At 50.8% G+C, this 22,184-nt stretch overlaps 3 protein-coding genes across 3 annotated transcripts; 1 reads left to right on the forward strand and 2 right to left on the reverse strand.

The window, feature by feature from the left end:
- Positions 1-2,352: 2,352 nt before the first annotated feature.
- Positions 2,353-4,078, reverse strand: N0V96_009105 (uncharacterized protein; the record flags this gene model as incomplete). Its single annotated transcript, XM_065758543.1, has 3 exons — positions 2,353-3,009; positions 3,137-3,232; positions 3,779-4,078. 3 exons carry the CDS (start codon positions 4,076-4,078, stop codon positions 2,353-2,355), a joined length of 1,053 nt encoding a protein of 350 aa, XP_065612936.1.
- A 9,043-nt stretch (positions 4,079-13,121) lies between these two features.
- On the forward strand, positions 13,122-14,342 carry N0V96_009106 (uncharacterized protein; the record flags this gene model as incomplete). The annotated part of the gene is made up of 2 exons (XM_053189045.2): positions 13,122-13,488; positions 13,549-14,342. 2 exons carry the CDS (start codon positions 13,122-13,124, stop codon positions 14,340-14,342), a joined length of 1,161 nt encoding a protein of 386 aa, XP_053053811.2.
- A 454-nt stretch (positions 14,343-14,796) lies between these two features.
- Positions 14,797-16,959, reverse strand: N0V96_009107 (uncharacterized protein; the record flags this gene model as incomplete). The annotated part of the gene is made up of 9 exons (XM_053189046.2): positions 14,797-15,446; positions 15,501-15,690; positions 15,764-16,018; positions 16,074-16,194; positions 16,254-16,326; positions 16,385-16,505; positions 16,578-16,712; positions 16,768-16,817; positions 16,869-16,959. 9 exons carry the CDS (start codon positions 16,957-16,959, stop codon positions 14,797-14,799), a joined length of 1,686 nt encoding a protein of 561 aa, XP_053053812.2.
- Positions 16,960-22,184: the final 5,225 nt, after the last annotated feature.

Below are 22,184 nucleotides of genomic sequence, written 5' to 3' on the forward strand. Positions count from 1 at the left end.
CCCATGTAGACCTTGCTAATTGGAAGAGATACCTCTTCTTAGCAGCCGAGAGTACACCATCCACAGTTTGTTTCCACTCAGGATGCCGCTTGAGGAGTCGGGTTTCGAGACATGCCGTTATTAGAGGGAAAACGATGCCATTGCGGCACAACAAATGCTGATTCTCGGGCAGCTGACATGCCACACCAAAGAGATGAAGTCCTGATACGAGACGGTATAAGACAATTTCTGAACTCGGCGACGCGTCTTGCTGATCGTCACCGACGTATTGGCCATCTTTTCGTGTAGCGTTCATTATACGTAGCTCGCGTCTGCGGATGTGAAGCACGCCGGCAAACCGCCAACAATCCCATAACAAGCATTGAACGTACTCGCCCATTTCACCTGGCCATCCCCAGAACCGGCTGATGGAGACCTCGGCCGTCTCGAATGGTGTATCGGCGAAGATATCGAGGAGCGAATGCGGCACACCAGTGACGACTTCCAAAGCCCTGACTCTTCCCCCTTTCCATGAGTCTTGAGTTTGTCGGAACCGTCTCCAGATACCGAGAGAGGGACACCTCCTCCCCAGTACGAGACAGGGCATGTCCATGAGACCGATAAACTCCAAGGCATGCCGTACTGAGAGGTCATGCTCGGGATTGGGTTTGAGATATGCCATGGGCGCATTCAGATGGAAGGTCTCGGCGAGTAGCCCAATCACGGGGGTACACGGTTGGGCTTGTAGGAACTATGTAACCCAATTTCTTAGCTGGAAGAACTATGTGATGTCTGAATATCTGCGTTCGAAAAAGGAGACGGGTAGTGAGGCATCCCAAAGTCTGCCGAACTTAGCTGACTGTCATCGGTGTGACTTACTTGGAGAACACAAAGCAGTACGCCAGAGCAGGCCGTAGCAGCTGGCATAACATCGTAATGGACCACAATTTCGCGCCGAAACTCCTTCAAAGCAGTGTCGATGTACTCCATGGAGGAAACAGACATTTCCGAACTGCCTTCATCGAGATAGGCTTGGATAGCAGATGATAGTAGTACAAGAGATTTGCTCTTGGCAGACATCTCAACGAAGAACGGCTGGACCCATGAGCACACCGATGTACTGTAGAGACCCATGAGGCCTGTGCGGAGAACTGTAAGCGTCACTCCCTGTTAGCGAACTTGATATATCTCATCGAGTCGGCACTGGCACGCGCCCAGTCGCAACATACACTTATTGAAAAGCTCATCCGTAACATGCGTCGTCTGTACTTGTGAATTGGGGCGATTTGGGTGTGCGATCTGGCTTGCAAGGGCGTCGGATTCGGCTGGAATACCAGCAGCACTGGTGTTACCTTCGCCGGCAGAGGTATGATTGGCAGCACCATCTACCCAGCGCAGGGGCGTTGAGTATCCGGGGCACTGAATTCCTCGTTGGGTGCAGGCTTCGCAGAATGGACGGCGGCGGTCACACTTTCGTTTTCGTCGCCGGCAACTCATACAACCGCCGCGAGCGCGTTGCATCTTGTTCTTCCGAGTCCCTAGAATCGAAGCTCAAGATGGGCTTCATAGCCGTTGGCAAATGGATGTTTTGTCCAAAATACACCCACGAACACGGAAAAGTAGAGTGGACAAAGATGCCGGCATGGGAGCTTAGCCTCTGTGGCGGCGATTCAGGGGACATTGGGACTGGCCAAACGGAGCACAGACTACGGATCTACCAGCATGATTCAGGGCTAAGAACATCAAAGTTTAACCGCATTGATTAGCGAGCATAGGTGACTACTCGAGCGTAGCACTGCCGAACCCCACGCGCGGTAACCGGTGCATAGTAGAATTCCGGATATCTCAGCAACTGTGGCTGGTTGGCAGTGACGGCATTGGCGGATCACAACTTCCTTTCCGGCAGCTTGCGCTCATAGTTGCTGGGGTGTTTCATCATTCTTCGCAGTTGCTGTACTATTGTCTTTCTATCTTGAGAGTGGAGAGGGGGTTAGCAAAGTCTATGTGTTGTCTAAGTCTTGCTCTCAATGTCGAGCATTGAGAATCTTGTCAATGATGCCAACTGCCTCCAAACATTCTTCATCGCGGAACCTCGGCGCAATAATCTGCACTGCACAGGGTGCACCATCAGTAGCTTCGGGGATATCTTGAAGGTTCAAAAGTTAGGAACATCAGCGCAAGCTTTATTGTTCGGAAGATCGGGGATTGATCTTACAATCAGGTACAAAATCCGCGATGGCCTTCTGTGGCTCAGAGTCTCGCGTCGCGGACGCAGTGCCAAAGGGAATGACTGCTGCAGGGAACTGTTTGGCGTTGCATTAGCGGACCATTAGATTACTTCCGAGCATTTCTAAGCAGCGGACTCCGGGGTAATTAGACACTCACGTCAATCAAACTCCACATGACTGTATACACGGGGAGGCCAAAGGTGTCGTGTGGGACAGCAGTGCAGGATGCTCCAGGAGCTAATACAATGTCGAGATCGTGCTCTTGCCAGATTTGGCTCCATGACTGGGCGTAAGCTGCGCGAGCCATGTTCAGTCCCGTAAACTGGCTTGGAATGTCCAGCTTTGGGTCCACAGGGAAGTCTCCAGTAGAGAAGGGATGCATTCCTTTGGCAACAGAGGCAACAAAAGGCTCTCCAAAGTCAGTAACAGCTGGTGCTGAGATGCTGAAGTATTGGTACGAGATTCTTGCACCGAGAGCCGCGCTACGCTTCGCATCCGTTACAAGATGGACGACTTTGTGACCAGCTTCCTCAAGAGCGGACGCGGCTTCAGCTAGGCTCCTGCGTATAGGAGGATGTAGAGTATATTCGGGATCTTCAGGCAAGATCCCGATCGTAAGTGGTTTTGATCGAGGCTCGACTAGGGTTCTCCAGGAGAGATCGATCGCACTACCGTCGTACTTCCACGGATTAAGCTTGGTAACGACCTCCATGAGGAGCGACAAGTCGTCGGCGGAATTGGTCAATGGGCCTAGAGCGGGCATCACAGCGGACATCCAGTTCATGGGCCACGGAGACAGAGACTGCCCCGCGAATGGTATACGATCCACGGTTGGCTTGAAGCCGTACACGCCGCAGCAGAAAGCTGGGATGCGTACGGAACCGGCCAGATCGCTACCGATGCCCAGGGGGTGATCCGCGAAACGCTACAAGCGCTCCCTCGCCTCCACTAGAGCCACCAGCTGTCAACTTTGTATTGTGCGGGTTGAGGGTTCGGCCGAAGATGTTGTTCTCGGAATCGCAGGTCTGGACAGACTACGTCAGCGAATGTTGCTTAGGGAAAATTCGATCTGTGCAGTGGTACCATCATCGTTTGGGGAACATTGGTCTTGCAACTAGAATAGTTAATGTCATTAGGTCCGCCCGTTGAAGCGATGGGTTTTCCAAATTTACTTACTAGAGAACCGCTCCTGCATCAAGAAGCAGCTTGACAAGGGCAGCGTTGCCTTTGGGACGGTCTTGCTTGAGAAACGCGACATATCCAACAGACGCGAAGTGCCCATCTACGCGAAGGCTGTCCTGAATGGTGTCAACTTTTATTGGCCGCCAGACCCAGAGCTCAAGGCTATGTCTTATTGTCCTACCTTCAAGCTGATTGGCAAGCCATGGAGCGGACCAATGACTTTGCCTGTCTCTCGCAACTGCTTGTCGAGCCACCGGGCCCTTTGTATTCCGTCTTCGAAGAATATCTCGGTGAGGCAGGAAGTCTAAACCAAAAAAGTGCAAATCAGTCAGCTGTTTCTCTGATTTAGACAGTTGATAGAAAGCAGTGTGAAGCGTCTAAGGACTCACCAACTGCTGAGCAACGGCTGCTCGCTTGCAATACGCCGTTGCCACTCTCTCTGCGCTGAGTGCTCCTAGGCGAATGTTCTGCACGAGCTCACGGGCTGTGTAGTTCTCGGTGATGTCGATTTCGTTGCTTTCTAAAATGCCTGAATTCTTGGCTGCTTGGAGATCGATGAGGTGGCCCTCCTGTGCGGTGCCGGCGCCGCGAAGCTGTTCTAACTTCTCGTTATCCAAGAGCCAATCCAACGGTATCTTCTTCTTTTGCTCCTCGCAGTGCTTGCGAGCGATTTGTTGCCAATCCGCCATATTTAGTTGCCAAAGAGAGGTTGTCGAGGATCAAGGGGAAAGACGTTGATGATGTATAACAAAGCTGGACTAGAGTCTAAATGATATGCGACGCCTCCTCGCCGTGATTACGAGGAACGTGGCCAAGGTGATATATACATGTAGGAATGAAGATCCAAGGATTATGTTCTACGGAAGTTCTTCTCTTTTCGCTGTTTCTCTTCCTTCGTATCCCTCCTCTGCGCGTCATCTGATAGCGCTGGCGGCGCACTTCATGGCCCAATTGGGATAGCATTGCCGCTTGGCCATTGGTCCACCACCATTCCATTTCGACGGCTGTACCGAGATCTCAGCACTCTCGGAACCCAGAGAATCATCGGTCTCACAAGAGCCAAATTTCAGCATTTGCGAAGGCGAGGGAAGGCCTCTAATTCGCCGGTTAGATGTTCAATCTGGTGATGCCTCGACGAGTTCGGCGGTATGTTCCGAACGTGGGACGTGTCCGTCGGAGTCCGTGTTACTTAAAGTGCTCACCAAGAACCATTCAGCGGAAAGGCAAGCACAAGCAGGAACAAAGAAGACTTGCTTCTATCAACGCGCCAGACTTTCAGCTCTGCTCGAATAGTCGAAGCACAGTGGAATGGCGTGTGATGCTTTCATTCTTTAGTAGTAGGGCAAACCACCTATTACAACCAGACACCAGGTCCAAAGTCTTGTCACACCCATCATAACTGGCTTCAGACCCCTCAGTTTGAGATGGCGCGGGAAATAGAGGTTTCGTGTGGCTATCGCATCAGGCTTGTCACATTGGACATCACGTGTCTCAAGGCCGCATTTCGAGAGATGTTGGAGGACAATCGACTTGGAAAGACTCTAACAACCGACTTCGAGAAGTATGGCCTATTAGCAGTTGAGTTTTCTCACAACTCTGGTTAGGCGGGTTTACTCCGTGAACCCACCGGAGACGGGCGGGGCCGCACTATGCCGGTATACCATTGACCGCGATTATCTAAGCAGCATACACAGGGTTCGTATAGAGAGGAAATAATGAGTTCTTCATAATGGTGATGCACAATTTCACAACTGGTCTATGCATGGATTCAATACCCACATTGGGTAAGTGTAGCCGCCCTCCTCATGTGACAAATTAGATTGACCGAAACTTGTACGGAGTACTCCGTACTCCGTACAATAAGGCACTTCCGGTATGCTAACCTGGCACATGCCTAGTTGCATCACAGCAACAAAGCAGTGCAGATTTTGACCACCTTGCGGTTTCCTGAGTACTCAACGACGCTCTTGGAGTCTGGAGGCTACTTACTCACAGCAGACCTCGGGCTGCTTGACTTTCAAATATCTTTTAGATCTTGTGCGACAAGTCCTTAAGGTAGTGGCTCCAGGTCCGACTACGATGCTGTAAATGGAGTCAACATGAGCCAAAGTTTGACTGCCCACATAGCTTCACTCTCCCTACTTACTTTGGCCGGGTCATCGCACAAAAATTTTGTAAAATCGCGGATGAAATGCAAAACTTTGAATAAAGCACTCTCGACTTGTTAAGCTCTTGAGTTGCGCACTTACAATCACTTAATACTTTAAACACTGCGGTTCTGGCAAATTCTGGAGCTAGTAGAGTTGGATGAAGGTTTTAACTTGAAGCAGCCCAATAACATACTGGGGTGGTTCGTCGTCAGAGGCCACTTTGTAGACTTGCCTCAAATACCTCCTCACATGTACTCTTGCGATATTCCCTCTACAAGTCTCTCACTCCATCGCGCTTGACTCTTGATTAATGATAATTCGCTGAGTGCTGTCGAAATTTCGGCAAGGCATAGTTTCAGAGGTTCATAACTTCGTGTATCTTCTAGCGACAAACCAATGTCTGTAAATGGCTTTCACTTTCGCCATTAAAACACATTTGGTACTGATCTGATGAAGTTGAGTGCCGCTTTCATCTTGTTAGACGCTAATGAATAAGTAAAGACTGGAAGACCTGAGTTTCCTTCATTGTTCAAAGTTCACATTTGTGTGACGAGTCATAAGTCTAGATAAGCAGCATTGCGTAACAGTCCCCAACAGAGGCAACACAATCATTCACCCATTTCTAGATTCCAATGCTCAAACGATATATTGAGAGATCAATTGCACGTCGCTGTTTTTGTTTCGATTATCCAGCTAGCCCACACGTTGCATAATGGCGAGAGGTGAAGTCGTTGGCAGCACATACGTCGTCAATGTAACCCAACTTCAATGGAAGATATCTACGATCAAGGGATGTTTCCCAAAACTCTCAGTCCAGAAGATCAAATGCACGCTCAATCTTGTAAAAATACATGAGGGAGTTGTTCCGCATTGAAGGATCTGCTTACCGGGTAACTATACTGATTCGGGCGTTACGAAGCTGCTGCCTAGAGTTAGCCAAGGACCAGCGTTCAACTACATTATTATTCCGCGCATTGTGGAACCCAACCTTTCTCTTATACCTGGAAATGGCAGGTCTTCGGGGACCTTCTTCGAGATATCGGCGACCTCAGCGTCTTTTTGTGATTCGCTTTCAAGCGGTGAGGCTGACAGCTTCAAGCTGCACTGCTGCTGCTACATGCTGACGGGCTTGCATCAAGTCAGACTCTGTAAACGATGGCGCAATTGAGCGTCTCGTACCTATATCCTGGTAGTTCTCATACCGCACAAGGCACATCACATATTTCTATTTGGTGGCAAATTGTTGAACGAGGATCAAGGCTTCATTGGCGAACGGACGGCAAGTGATGCGATGCTGCCTAGAGAGGAGAAGACGGACGTCATGATGTATTGAGTAACCTCGGCCGTTCCAATCATGATATGATTCAACTTCAGATACTTATTCATGAGTGGGATTATAAAAGTGTAGCTGGTGCCCCGGTGTTGGGCTTGTGCTTAACCAAGATCAGTGCAGGCAAATTTAACTCTCTTAGCGGTTCACGAACAGTTTCCAAAATTGATATTTAAAAGAGTAAGTAATTGGTTAATACAGAGAAACCACGTCGCTCATCTTTTCAATGCCCAAAATTAACAGGAAACAGCGAAAATGCGCTTCTCCATTGTCTCCATCGTCGCCATCGTCGTAGCATTCGCTGAAGCTCAGCAATGCACCCCCGGCCGCTACCAATGCAGGTAAGCCTCATAGTCTCTTCAACTCAGACTCCGGGTGCCCAGAATATACACGAGCTAATCACTTAAAACAGATCAAACGTATTTCCCGCGGTCTGTGACGCCTCTGGCAACTGGGTTGTTCTCCAGCGTTGCCCAAACAACTGGCGCTGCATCGAGAACAACGGCAGTGTGACCTGCTCGCCGTAGCTCACTATGTCATGGAGTCTAGAGATCGAGCTTTTGCCTATACGCATTTCGAAATCGAAGGCTTTCTTAAAGGACAATGGCTCACAACGAGCCATTATGGCATGAGAGACTGCATTAAGCTGTCAAGGTTGGCATCGCTTCTCGAAAATTACATATACAAAATCAAGCTTCACTTCCAGATTTCATCGCTGTTGCCAGAATTCATGAGATAATTCATCGCAACCAAAAATGAACGCAATCATAATCGAGAGTCATAATGGTCCAGGAAATCGGTGCCATGTTCACTGAAATAAGCTGGCGCCAGTCTTGCTCAGTTACAGAGTGATTTAATGATTCGGTCAAATGAAGTGGTCAGATCCTAGAACCTTTCAACGCAGGATGCCATGGGAACACAACTGATCGACGGGAATGGCCTCGGAAGAAACAAAGCCCATTCATCCAACGCTGAATGAGTAACTTAGGCCCGGGCTCGTCATGAAAGCCTACCAATTCCAAGCCGCATCCAGCGACCGCAATTGACACGTGTTTGTCAATGTCGTTCGGGTACAGTGTTTCCGAAGACTCCTTCATCGGCTTGGAAGAAGTGAACACGTACCTGACTGAGTCGGGTCAACATTGGATCCCGTCAGAGTTGTACTTTTCTTACCTGTATCGTCGTCTTCACTCTCCGAATCACATTCCAACTCTTCCTCAAAGTCGCCCTCGCTTACAGAATCGGAATCAATATGATGATAACTGGTGTGGGAGCTTGCATCTGAATCATCGCTCCGGTCATCAGACTGCATATCATCATCATCTTCGTACCCTCTTTGCTCTTCATCTCCTTCTATGTCTTCTAGTACGAAGATACCACAGTAGCTGTACGGTTGATCATCGAGTAGGCCGGCAAGTACCAGTGGCTTCTCTGCATCCATCGCCGCAACAACTATCTGGGCCATCATCCACATGTAATTCTTGGAGAAAGTTTCCTCTTCCATCGGTCGTATAATGGTGTCAATAAAGTGCGTCAGCTCATCCACTAGAGGATAGTTGCGGATATGGCCAAGGGCATCTCGCAGCTGCGTGAGACGCTCGATGGCGTGCGTTCGTGGGCTCCTCCGAGTGTGTCGTCTTCGGGACTTTGGATAAAACATCACGTACTGTTCCGGCCTTATGACACGACCCAGCTTCCACAGATGACCAGAGGTCCTCAAGCCCTCAAATGTTAGCCGAACATCGATGAATCGGCAACCGTTGTTAAAGATAAGAGGACGCCGCAGAAGAGGTGGACAGAAACCATCGAAGGAATGGTCTGTGACGAAGTCAGAGACTGTTTGACTCCGACATCTCATCCAAGAACGGCCCTCCTCCTTTTCTTCACATGTGTTCTCCATGATTTCTCCGTTCAAGAGGTAAAGGGCTAACATAGATAGACTCATGCTGTGTGATCCTTGCCGCAAGATGGCGTCATCTAGCCTGATGGAGTATTGGCAGCAATTTGCGACTATTGCCAATCTATCGTGGCAGAATTTGCTACCGCGGGACTCAATATCCTTTATGATCCTCGGCGACTGTGACCAGGGGGCCGAATACTGCCCATCGGGCATGGTCTCCCGTAATAAGAACTCGTAATTGGGAGCTGCCTTGAGAATTCGTTCGGCAACATCGGACAAACCGGAGACACTGTGATCCTTTGCAGTTATGCAAGCTTGGAATAGCTTTGTGCATTCTGTCTGGAAATTTCGAGATGATACTGATAAGTCGCCCACGACCTTACCGAAAATGTTTCTGTTATTTCTCTTCTCCCTGAATATTTCATCATCTCTTGAATGAGGGATGAGTAGTGTCATTTTTCCATCGCAACGATGGTTTTCTTGGAAAGTCCAGGCTCTTGTCCACCAGAGATCGGAGGTAATGGCATCAAGAAGGGACAAGGCTCTAAGAAGCCTGTCCGAGGCGCTGCCTGTGAAGGACCTTAGGCAGAACTCTCCAGAAGCCTGTTCTGACACAAAGTTGCCCCGGAGAACGTCGGCGAGAAGGCAAAGCTCTTCTCGCGATTCGATCGGTCGTGCTAGCAGAGCAATGGGATGCTTGCTCAGCTTGTAGACCATATCCATCGCCTGCATTCCCTGAGTTTTCTCTGGGCCCGGCTCCTGGCAGATGCAGTGCCTATCTATCCATATGTATTGCAGGTCAGAATGGGCTTCCGTGTATCGCCGTATGCGTTCGAAGACGCGGTTCCGGACTCCAGAAGGTTCAGGTTTGTGGTTCCCATTAGAGAGTTGCACTAGATGGTGGCCGGCTGCAGAATCCTCGTACGGTTCTGAAGTTTGCCATGTCCAAGACACGGCTACATAGTTCTGCTCTTCGAGGGCATTTAGGCCGCGTTTGCGGAGCCACACAGGGCGATCATCTTCAGATACAGAATCGCGGGTTTGTGGGGGGCGCTTTCGGTCTCGGCTTCTATCGAGATACAGGCAGTCGAGGTTTTGGATGAAATGAAGTGATTTCGATTGCTCGAAAGTCGCGGTCTGGATCTCGAGGAGCTGGCGGATAAGGGACTGCCCACCAGCCGACTGTATCGAAGATAATGGTTGGTCCTGATCGTCTACATCTACTCGTGGCTCCGCCATGGCGACTGCTGTATTACAAATGCTCTCTCTCAGAGTCAGCCCGAGAGTCGTTGACGAGTTCCAGCCCGTCGTCATTCGGCCGAGTGGGATGGATGGAATAGGGAGAGCCTCCGATAGCGCGACGCGTCAACGTTGGGCCTTTGAGCGTCCGCCGCCAGTGACGATCGACGGAGGGGAGGCTACGGAGCGCATGATGGTGTGGCTTAGGTGCCGGGTACGTAGTCTGTTTGTGTTCCCACCCCACTTCCCGTCGAATCCCTGTATTTTGCACCTTGTTACTCTAAATTCTTGGCTCTTGACAATGCGCCAACGTTCGGTGTTTTCGAGGGCTATGCAAACTAACTGTTGGTTCCGTCAGTACGGATACGTCACGAAGACTCTCTAGCTGACTGGATCAGTCATCATTCCTCGGGATGTTCCCGATCTGGATTTCGTCTCAGTGGACAGAGTCGTAGTAGAGGCAGAGGTTCTGTTGAGAGAGAACGGGATGATCGTTTTGCCAAGTTGCCAAGCAATGTGTCCAGCCCTCGAAGGCTTAGCGTCCCCCAAATCCGTCCAGACCTGACTCTCTGACTTGGGGGTTTCTGCTTTCCCTGCCAGGCTTTTGGAGAGAAATTCCCAGGCGCACATTTGGATGGTCAGCGCAAAAATTTCATGGAGGGATCAGTCCTCTGTTAGCAGTCTGTATCACTTCTACCGACGAACTAGCCTACTACACCTGCAAGTGATGAAATGGATACTGGTACTACTATTCGCATCCGTACGGACCGTACAGACTAGACCGGGCTGTAGAGCTAGACTGAAGGATTGTATAAAAATGGGGGTTTCTGTAACGCAATCACTGGACTAGGGATCGTGATTGCGCGTTCGAGGTCCCTCCGTGGAAAAAGTCTAACTTCTTAGCAGCCCATCGGTCACCGGTGCACTGCATGTGGGCGAGACCGGGTTCGTCCATAGTCCAAGCCCCGTCGAAAGCCTCCCGCTTCCCTTCCGAATATGCTTGTATCTCAATTTCGCGGAAGCCAATCGGCATTTGCCCAACTTGCGTGGAGAGCTGACGATTTGGGAGCACCTCATTTGCCATTGAATGGAATGTTGTGTTCTTCACCCACCAACCGTGCATACCGACTGATCGGCTATCGTCAACTACCTACCAGAGAAGATGGAAGAAGTCACCTCGGCTGTGCACAAGAGAGTTGTATCCGTAACATGGCATGTAGAAGGTTTAGATGACGAGTCAACGATTCAGCTGACATTTGCATGAGGTTCATTGGCTGTTTGTCCACCAGGTGCTTCGCCAGCACGGCCTCGATCCAGGGTATCGCTGTGATGCTGGTAGCTCGATCCATCATTGATCCCTCATTGGACACTGGATTCGAGGTCTCTGCGAGTGTACGCGCGTGCAGGAAACATGCAAACTTGTCTGCCATCCGGTACTTCGAACCGGATGATCGGTGTTGAGATGGGACGAAACAAGAGACTGGATAATCGAGTTCTGTTTGCGACTCTCTTTCAACCTCCTGAAGCTTCCTGGCGTTCACGATCTCAAGACGGCTTAAAATGGATACAGATTCAGAGAACCTTGAACCACCGTGATGCCAGATCCTTGAAGCCTTGGCCTTCTATTCTGATTCCTTAACTTGAGAATGCCAAATAGCCAAGAGTCTGGAGACCCCGAAGAAACCAGGGTAAATTCAACGGCAACATTGACCGTGTTGGGGATTGGAATGCTCGCTGTCAGTGTTACTGCTGGCGAACGCGCAGCTGGTCCATCCGCCCCCGCAACCCGTGCTGAGCCACTTAAGATTTCCCTAAGTGTTAAAACACCGTAATTTAGAACCACGGTACCACCTGCATCAAACATAGACCTCGGCTGGCCTTTCTAAAAGAAATTCTACCTGTGGTCCGGGCACAGAAGCCTCTCGATGCAAGGCATTTTTTTTATTCCCGCATACGGAATAAGCTCATTGGGCAGATAGTTTGAACCCCATTGATGTTCACAGTTTAACGTGACGGACGGATGTTAAAGGTAAGGTATCAGGGGGGTTAGGGGAAAACAACCCGAAGACGGGAAGCCCATGCTGCGTCGAAGTCTATTTTTACAGCGTCAGTTAAACAACACGCCAGCGCTGATTGGACAATGGCTTTGTGTGGACGCGCCTCGACGGCGGCTTTGGTCCAAGGGCGGGGGAGAATTTGCTTCGGCATGTGGGAGAATGGCTCCGTCGACGGACCAGGACAACGCAGAAAAGGAGGCTTAAACGGCGGCCCCGACTCCACTGTCTCCCGAAAGCTTGCGCGTAGGGCCACGTCCGGATGCTTAGACTGAGCAGACCGGGGACCCTCCGGTCACTGAGTGACTGAGGAACCGGGATGAAAGGGAGAGAAAAATTAGACTATGTGGAGATGAGGCCGGGGCTGATTTGTTATGCCCAAGACGTCACTGGCCACTACACCCAAACGGTAGAGATTAAGCCCCTGCCAAGGCGTTGTACCCAGAAGCAATTGACGATGTGAGCATGGCTTTTGCTCCAGAGAGAGTAAGGGGCAAAGGGGGCAACGTACTCGTAGTCGTCGTCCACACACTACTTTCCCACCTACCGCTGCGCCGGTGATACTACCGAGGCTACTATGACCCCACAGAAGAAGATGTTGACGTTGGCTGGACCTGACACTGGGCTACTGGGGTGGCTCTTCTCTACGCTAACTCCGTAGCCGCAACGGGCAGCCCACGCAATCGACAGCCTCCCGGGGCCACCGTCCACGTCTCCCGAGTCAACGAGGCTTGGTACGGTGATGGCGATATGACTTGAGCTCCACAGTTTGTTCTCATGCGACGAACTGCCATCATGGCTATGGCACTAACGCGGTTCGTGGGGGAGGGAGGTTGACGTTGACCGTAGATCAGAATGTCATGTCGTCGAGTATAATAACCCAAGGTCGAAGCCACCGATAAACCAGAAAGAAGTTCTTCATCAGCATCACATTCACTCTTCACCAACACACCTTTCGCTTTCACTTCCAACAATACCCTCTTGTTCACTTCGACAAATCGTATAAACACCTTCTTTAACAAAGCTTTCCATCCTCAAGCTCTCACAACAACCATCACAATGCGTTTCTCAACCGTCGCCTCCGGCCTCGTCCTCCTCTCCGGCGCCGTTGCCCATCCCGGCCACGATCTCACCGAGGAGATTGCCGAGCGCCGCGCTTTCTTGAGCACCATCAAGCGCTCCAACCTTGCCCACTGCGCCGACAAGCTCGCCGCTCGCGGTGTCACCGCCCGCAACGTCGCCCGCCGCTCTGCTCAGCTTAACCAGGCCCGCCAGAAGCGCAACATCAAGCGCGATGCCGACTCCGTTCTCGCCGAGAGCCACAACTCTACCGACCTCGGCTACACCCTGAACACCGACGCCGCTACTCTCTTCTCCGGCAACAACTCTTGCGTCTTGACCCCTGAGGTTACCCAGGGCCCTTACTGTAAGTCATCTCCCTTGAGGCTTTGTTCTCATATGACCATTCACTAATGACCCCTTACAGACGTCTCTGGCGAGTATGTCCGCCGCAACATCATCGAGGAGCAGGAGGGTGTCGACATCGTCCTTGACTACCAGGTCATCGACGTTGACACTTGCGAGCCCGTCCCCAACGTCTACCTCGAGATGTGGCACTGCAACTCCACCGGTGTCTACTCCGGCATCGTCGCCTCCGGCAACGGTGACTCCTCCGACGAGACCAACATCGACAAGACCTGGCTCCGCGGTATCCAGGAGACCGACTCCGACGGTGTCGCCCAGTTCGAGTCCATCTTCCCCGGCCACTACACCTCCCGCGCCACCCACATCCACTTGATGGTCCACCAGAATGCTACTCTCTACTCCAACAACACTCTCGGCAACGTTATCACCGCCTCCCACGTCGGCCAGACCTTCTTCGACCAGGACCTTATCTCTGCCGTCGAGGCCTTCGCCCCCTACAACACCAACACCCAGGAGCTTACCACCAACGCCGACGACTCTATCCTGAGCGAGGAGGCTGCCACCGATGGCGTCGACCCCGTCATGGAGTACACTCTTCTCGGCGACAGCATCACTGACGGCCTCTTCGCCTGGATGGCCTTCGGTATCAACACCACCCAGGCCCAGACCATCACCCCTGCTGCTTCTCTGTACGCTGAGGGTGGTGTCGCCAACTCCAACTCTGGCGGTGGTGCCGGCGGTGCCGGTGGCTCTCCCCCCAACGGCACTGCTCCCGGCGGCGCTCCTGGTGCCTCTTCTTCCTCCGTTGCTACCACCTCCGCTGCCGCCTCTACTGATGCCGCTTCCTCTTGCTAAGCGTATCATTACCCGCTTGGAACATTTGATCGATCGAGTTGCGAACATGCATAAGTAAGCGTTGCGCTGCAGTTGCCCACCGAGCGTTTCTCGGGGCATTGGTTGTCTTAGGAATTGCATATAGAAACGGCGTTGTTGTTTAGCTCCTGTATATCCCAAAACATCTTTGTACATTCATACCAATCAAACCATTTCATTGCTGGTAAACAGTTTCCATGATCTCTCATCGTGAAGCCGCTAATTATCTGAAAATCTGCCGAGTTCTCTAACTCTGACAATTGCAGCCCTGACATAAACCAAGACGTACTACAGATGTAACAATACTGACATAGTCTATAGCCTTTACGAGAGCAACGCAATGGTATACCGAAATTCTGGCAAGTATTTATTTGATGTTGATTATGTGTGATACACAAATACTACCGTGCTTCTCTATAATACATGGTCAACCAACTCACGCGGTAGGCGTAGGCAAGCAGGAGCACGCCGAGCTCACACGCGAGATGACATTAGTCGGGCATGCCTCAGAGGCATAAGCAGGCACCACTGTCACATCGGCAATGACAGTCTTTGTAAACTCGCCACAGAACTTCTGGCTTTCCTCCAACCGACCCGGAACACTGGATGCTCTGAGCGCACGCAGGCAGTTGTCTGCATTGCACGTCTTGGGCTTACAAGCCTCCTTCTTCGTCATTTTCACCAAGTACGCTCCGCGCTCGATCGTATTAACGAAGATGAAGCCCGATTTGAAGTAGGCGTAGGACGACCATGTGCCGGAGAACTGGATAGCTCCGCCTCCTGGAAGGGAGTCATCCTCGGGGTAGATGTCAAAGTACGCAATCTCGCAGACGCTTCCTCCAGTGGGATCTTGGGGTACAGATGAGACATCCCATACTCTGACACCGGCGCCGTAGTTGGATTGAACGAGAAGGTCGCCGACGACGTATTGATTGTGGTCAATTCCCTTTACGATGTGCTTGAAGAGACCGGTCTGTTTGGGAGAATCGAGAGATCTGATATCCCAAATGTACGTGACGGGGTATCCGTCAGCGGCAGGGCCGGCCAGGTCATCCTCATCGTACTCGTCATCCATGAAAAGCCACTCTGTTGGAAGTTTAGCCATGGATCTCTGTCAGCTTGCCGCTTGAAGTCTCTCACCTTGCCAGTTCACGTCATTGACCCAACCTTGGTGCGTGAATGTTGCGCCCTCGTAGCTCGTGCGAGAAATGATCTTGGAGTTTTTCTTGTCAGAAACATCGTAGATAGTCAGCGTGTCCTCGTTGTAGCCATAGCAGATATCGCGGCCTTGGTACTTGGCATCAGGACCTCTGTAGATGAGGCATTGCGCCTATGCTCAATCGTATCAGCTTACATGAACACAGTAAATCAAAGGCTTGTAAATGGACAGAGTTTTGACTTACGTCGTGGACATATCCATCTTGGCCGTCGCAGCCCAAGGCAACGGGATTGCTGGGGTCCTCAAGACTGAAGAAGTGCAGACCGCCCATGCAGCCTTCCGTGCGGGGCTGAACACCGACAGCAACAGCGTACTTGGCTTCCTCGTTGACGACGACATTATGGCTGCGGCCCAGTGGGAGAGATTCGATGAAGTGACCGGTCAAGTCATTCTCGTTAGTGAACAGAATGGGAGCTTCGGTAGGATCGATGTCCAAGAGCTATTACAACGGGTTAACGATCATTGTCGCTGGCGTGACCTAGGAGAAACACTACCTTTGTCATGTCAAAGATTTGAATACCATGACCTTCAAGTTCAGAGCCAATGAGCATGTAGTTGTGATAAGGGCGAATTTCATGCCAGTATGCCCTGTTGCCGACGGGCGAGTACGTTGGCCTAAAGTCCCACGAAGTTAGTCAAATCGTCCATCGCTTTGCTCAAATAGAAAGTCTCACAGAAACCCAAGGTTGAGCATCTTGCCCTCGGGCAAAATTTCGATGAATGCGCATCCGTCAAACATGCCGCTGACTTCGACCATAGGGTTAGCCAATTGATTTACTAATAATTAGCTTTCGATTTTCCTCACCGATGAACTCGCGGCCAGATTCAGGATCAGTCCATCCCCATGAAGAGCTTCCACTCTTTCCACGGTAATCGGCATTCGGCGAGCCAAGCTCAGCGTGATTGATGAAGTCGTAAAGATCCATCTACATCAAGAGAACGTCAATATGGCCGTCGCACAACAAACAGTCGTTAACGTTATAACGAAGAAAACTCACGTTTTTGCATCTGAAGTTGTGCAGCGGGCTGTCCGGAAGTGCCTCTGCGTAACCATCTACACACTTAGTGTAGCCCAGTCTGGGCCATTGAGACGAATTCATGAGGCCGACAGCTTCTTCGGCTTCCCAGTGCGCCTGGATCAATGTCAGCTTAAAGTTTGCGGTCGCCTCACTCCAGCTTGTTGCCTACAATTTTCGCAGACATGAGCCTGTCATGGATGATGCCAGAGTCATAGAGCTCTGCCTCCAATTAATAAATTTCATTGATACTATTGGACTCATCGGCCCTACCAGCAGCGCGAGCTTCATCTTTGGGGAGCTCCCTTCCATGGACGACAACCGCCGTCAGAGCGACAGCTCTGGTAACTGAAGTGAACAACATGGTGCTCAACCACAAGCTCGTCGTTGTTATTCAGGCTCGAGTGCGGCTCCGGTGAGGCTTTTCGAAGGTTTAGAGTCCCGGATACGGAAAAGTTACCCTGGAGACAGACCCATTCAGACCGATCGCGGCGAGTTCTTAACGCGCCGTGGACTCCTTATATACTCATTCAACTCATTGCCCCCGTGACATCACACACTGACCATAGGTTTCTGTCATGTTTCCCAAACAGGCAGGAAACGAACCTCTTGGCAGACAGCGGTGTCGGCAAGTCCCCCGAGACAGAGTCATTGATACATATCTCAATCTCCGCATTCGAGGTGGCAGCTCTTGACGCGAAAAAACCTCGTTTTTGTCAGGGTTGATACCCCGCCTTCCATCAGTCTAGAAATAATGATCCAGTATGGATCTGGAAGGAGACAAGACATTTAGGTGGTCGAGCCAAGACGGCCAAGCTTTCTAGATAAGCAAAAGTCTCCCCGCCGCCGGAAACCGAATGTAACGCTGCGGAACATCTTGTTGGAAACCCGAATCATTAATATCAAAAATCCAAAACCAAGACAACGTGCAGGTAAAGGTCTTTTTGATGCGCGGCAATGCGCTAGGAAATATTGATAACGTCTAGACACCCTACGGATCTCAATGTTCTGATTCTTGAGAAGGATTTCAATTCGCAAACATTCATTCGGACGACGATTTCTCTACTTCAATGCTGAAGTTCTAGTACCTGAGCAGTTCAGAATTTCAATATCGAACTGATTAGTGGTACTGGATGCATGCATGTTCTATGACACAAAACAATGATTCCCGGTCTAGAATTCTTCCGGCACCGCGGACTAGTTCCACAACCCTAGCAGAGGACACAGGTCACCCGCGACTCACAGAGTAAGTATGTATCCAACATGCGGTCCAAATTACTTGAAGACCCTGGAATCGTTCAAAGGCATAAGTTGGCCCGTGACAGAAAGATATGAACAACAGGGTCGCAATTGAGTGAACTCTTTCCAGTAGAGTCAAAAGTCATCATCTCTTTAGGTGCCGCTGAGCTACACTTAGCTAAAGTAGGGTCAAATGGCGAGGTGATTTTCGAATAATGGATAACGTCAGAGTGAAGTTCATCGTCTAAAACCTCGGAGCAGAAACGAAACAACACCATGCTAATCCTGTTCTGATTGTCTTATGCAGCAACCTCGTTGAATGGCGCAACGATACTATGGTATCTCTGAGGTACTCACATATAATTGGGAGGATTGCACGTACTACACATAAAGTCTATGTAAAGATTGTGTCTTTAGTGCGCCCGATGTTCGAAACTTTTCTTGCAGGCAGCCTGATGAGATGGGACAAAGTTCAGCTCACATCCTACGTAAGTTTAATGAAAGAGGGCTAGAAATCTGGAAAAATCTAATCTCGACCCGGTTCTGAAGAGCTAACCTGAAAGTGCCAAGCCTAGTCTCCATTTCAGAAATAGTTTCACATCCACATCTCCTCAACAGATATCATCTTCGACCTAAGTAAGTTCCCTGGCGACCTCGTTAGTCGCCACCACAAGTCGAGCGGGCGTCCGCGTCGCAAACGCCGTTGCAGATGGGACATTCTAGTCTTCTTGGACCCTTAACGAGCACTTCAGACGCAGCTTCTCTTCTAGAAGCACTGGCCACATTCCACACCGACTCAGCGTTTCAGAGCGGACTTTGGGATGTCGCCCGAAGTCGAGTGTGGAAGTTTGACTATGATGGGATGAAATCCCAAATGTTTGGGAATTTTCTAAATCTGATATCCAATGGGCAAACAGCCTCGGACCAGTACCACAACGGCTTTCCCCGAGAATATCATACATGATGGGATGATCATCAGCCCTGGGGGGAGCGGCACTGGGCAGACAAAGTCCGAGACCGAGCTCAGCAAATGTGGATTTAAATCGAAAATCGTTTGTCAACGAAGTTGCATTCGTAAACGACTCATGTGGCTGTTCGCTTATTTGATTGATGTATCTTTAACTTTAGTTTCACAAAAGTGTGTACATCTGTCGTACAGGCTGTGTCATAATTCATCCGCAAGCCACCTAATCACACGAAGCGACTCCATCACGCTCTGGTGCCTCTGGCTTACTTCCCGCAGTGCATAGTCCCCCATCATGGCCATCGGAGAAAAAGCCCCTGACGTTTCCGAACATCCGTCTGTATCCTGGCTTATCCCATCTTGAAATTCAAAGTTGTATGATGTAGCTGAAGCCGGAAACCCCTGGCTATGAGACTGGTTAACAGCAGGTGGTGTCATGGAAACGGCGTTGAAGCGGCAGTCCGTAGATTTGTGTAGTCTCTTCATCATTCGAGACAACAAGAATACGACCGAGTTGACGTCCAAGTCGAAAGAGCTCACAACATTGAATTTGTTGAGGCTTCCGCTGGGTGTACTGCAGCCCAGGAATGGCTGTACCAGGCTGAAGTCGCTGCCAGGACTCGGGCCCTGGCTTTGTCGTGAACATTGAAGACGGCCCCTAAGGGCACCGAGGAGTTCTTCGTAAGAATCCAGGAGAAGAAGATAATTTGTCATAAAAAGTGAGATAACGAGAGTCAGGTTTGGTGGTTGGTGCACTTGTTGTAGTGGCTCTTTCGTAAGCTGTGGTGCTGCTTGTGTGGCGAAGCCGGAAGTGTCGGGTGCTCCGGTCCAGCAGGATGGCGGTGAAGTAGATCGTCGTCCTTCCACACTTGGCCTCAACAGTGGTAAGCTTTCCACGACATCAATGAGAGTTTCTGTCGAGTGCACGGTCGTGTTAATCAGTGTCGTAAGCCCGTCCGCGTCCTGTGCTCTGGTGATGTGCCGCGAGAACAGCAGAGACTGAAGATCCATGAGTCGTTGTGCTGCTGACTCGGATGATCGTAAAGTTGCTTCTGGTGATGAAGGCATAGTATCGCCCGCGAAGGATTCGGCGTGGCTGAACTCGGATGGGTGATCGCATCCTGGAATCCAGCTGTCCTCTGTGTTGGTGGGTAAAGAGCCAATTGTTGTTGGGGGTGTAAGTGGCAGGTCGTGGGGCTGTGCTACAAGACTTTCATCGTGATGAGCCAAGAATCCCAATGTGTCCGTATCCATCCACTCCGTAGACATCAGCTTCGTATCGTTACTTGGTAGGAGTCCGAGTAAAGGGTCCTCGAAGTTGCCAGTCCAAGTACCATCTTCCTCCGGATGGCTCGGTATGATTCCTAACCCATATTGTTGGAAGTCGCTCGCATCGTGGACGTTGGATGGAAGCACTTCGGGCGGGCTTGTGATTGTTTGAACAGTAGTGTTACTCGACATTGTCGAGGATCTTCGGAATGTGGTTGAAGGGGCTGACTGCGCAGCTTCCGGGTTCAAGCGCTTCTTTGCTGGTCTTCCCATCCGCCGTGGAGGGCTATAGAAACAGTCGATCTGGAGTCGTTGACATCTTTCGCACTTGGCCGCTCCAGAATCTCTGGAGCAACGGCTCTTGAGAGCTCGGCAGCGATCGCAGGCACTTCTTTGAGAGAACAACATGGTGGCAAAGCGTTCATGTAGATGCACGACGAGGTCGAAGGGACGAGTTCACTCAGAAGCGCTGGGTGACAACGGCCGAAGTTTATATGACTTCGTTCCCGCGACTTGCGTACTACTCAAAATAAGTCAATTTTGCCAAGACCTTCTCTTAGCCGCGCCAAGTTACCTGCGCCGTTCGACTCATGTCAGGGTTCTGGCGTCTTGCGCGGGGCGCGGGGGACACGTCAGATCTAGATGAGATGTCTCGGTTGAACCTACCCTCCCTTTTTGGGGACTAACCATCATGCGCATTGTCGATTTCTTATTTTAAGGTTTCAGGGAAACTTCCCACGTATGACATTGTCGATTCAGTATTTTGGTACCAGTTTGGCTGTCAAGACTGCGAATTCGACTTGGCAGAGACATTGGCTTTACCGCAACTCTGGAAAAGGTGCCAATCATTCGATAAGTGGGTGGTGTGCAGGTTAACCTGCTGAGTGGGATCGCTTTCCCCTAGCTCGACTTCAAAGTTCTGACGAGTTCCCAGGGCTCTGCAACCTCGGCGAATGCTATGCAAACTCTCTTTGGAATTGGGGTCCACCGCCTCGCAGTGGTGTGTAACAAAGGTGGTGTGGCCCGGTGAGGCGTTCTAATCAGATCAGAAAAAGCTTCCTTTGATTGTCTGGTAATTACCGAACTGTCAACGCTCCTCGCGCCATCATGCCGTCTGGTGTCTTGTTACCTATTTCGCCAAAGGCACGGTGTATCATCAGTCAGGTGTTGTTTGGTGACAGCTTCATGGCTTCCCGTCTTCTAAAAACAACCCAGCGCCAAGGCCAAAGCCCCTCCTGTGGGGTCCCTATTTGGGGATCGACTTGGCCAAGAGATTGATAGTGGTTTGGTATAGGAAGAGGTGAAGACTGCATGTGTGTGCATAGCATACCTAGTCAACAAAAGACAGCAAGTCCAAAACGCCCGACCTATTTGGACGCCTCAACTATTCGTACGGTAGGTAGTCTTGGCAGGTTTGAGCTGCTCGAGTCGGCACCTTTGGCCTGTGTGCCCCGCCAAATTGTTGGCCCTGTCCTGTTGCGAGCAAGTAAAATAGGGTTTCTATTTACCCGACTGTCATATTCCCATTATTTCCAGGGATGGTCACCCATGACTGGGCCCAGCCTTGAGTCCGGCGAGCCGCCGAACGTGCTCGACGGCTGCTAGTGTCCGCGGGCGCGGGCAGCGGGCTTCTCCTGCCGCTTGATCGGCGCTTGTAGCACGTGAATCTTTGTCTGTAGGCTGTGGCTGGAATAAGTGACGTTGAAGCATGGCTGGGGCTCTTGGCGGCGAGAGTAAAATAGATTGCGCAAGACACAACCAAGTGTTCCCCCCCTTGGCATTAGGAGAGGGAAACGCGCCTGAGGTAACCTTGAGGGGTTCGCGTCTAACTGTATGGATACACGGTCAAGCTCTCCCATCGGGAAACAACCATAATGTTGCGTTGCGTTCAGTGTGTACACACTGACAATGGTAGATTCTGCTTGTGGACTTGTGGAATAGTACTCATTGCGAATTCGGTCTCGGGCATATCGAAAGCGGCAAAAGCCAGCAACAGAAGCTGTGGGACGACAAGATGAACTCGCAGATCGTGCGAACTCTATCATTGGACTCTCTCGTTTTCGCCAGTGAAGTGTGAACTCTTGAAGCACGGTCCAGTGCTTCCAATCTCACGCTGC

This window comes from Colletotrichum fioriniae (genome assembly GCF_027942845.1).
Source record: "Colletotrichum fioriniae strain IMI 355084 chromosome Unknown scaffold_11, whole genome shotgun sequence".
NCBI lineage: Eukaryota > Fungi > Ascomycota > Sordariomycetes > Glomerellales > Glomerellaceae > Colletotrichum > Colletotrichum fioriniae.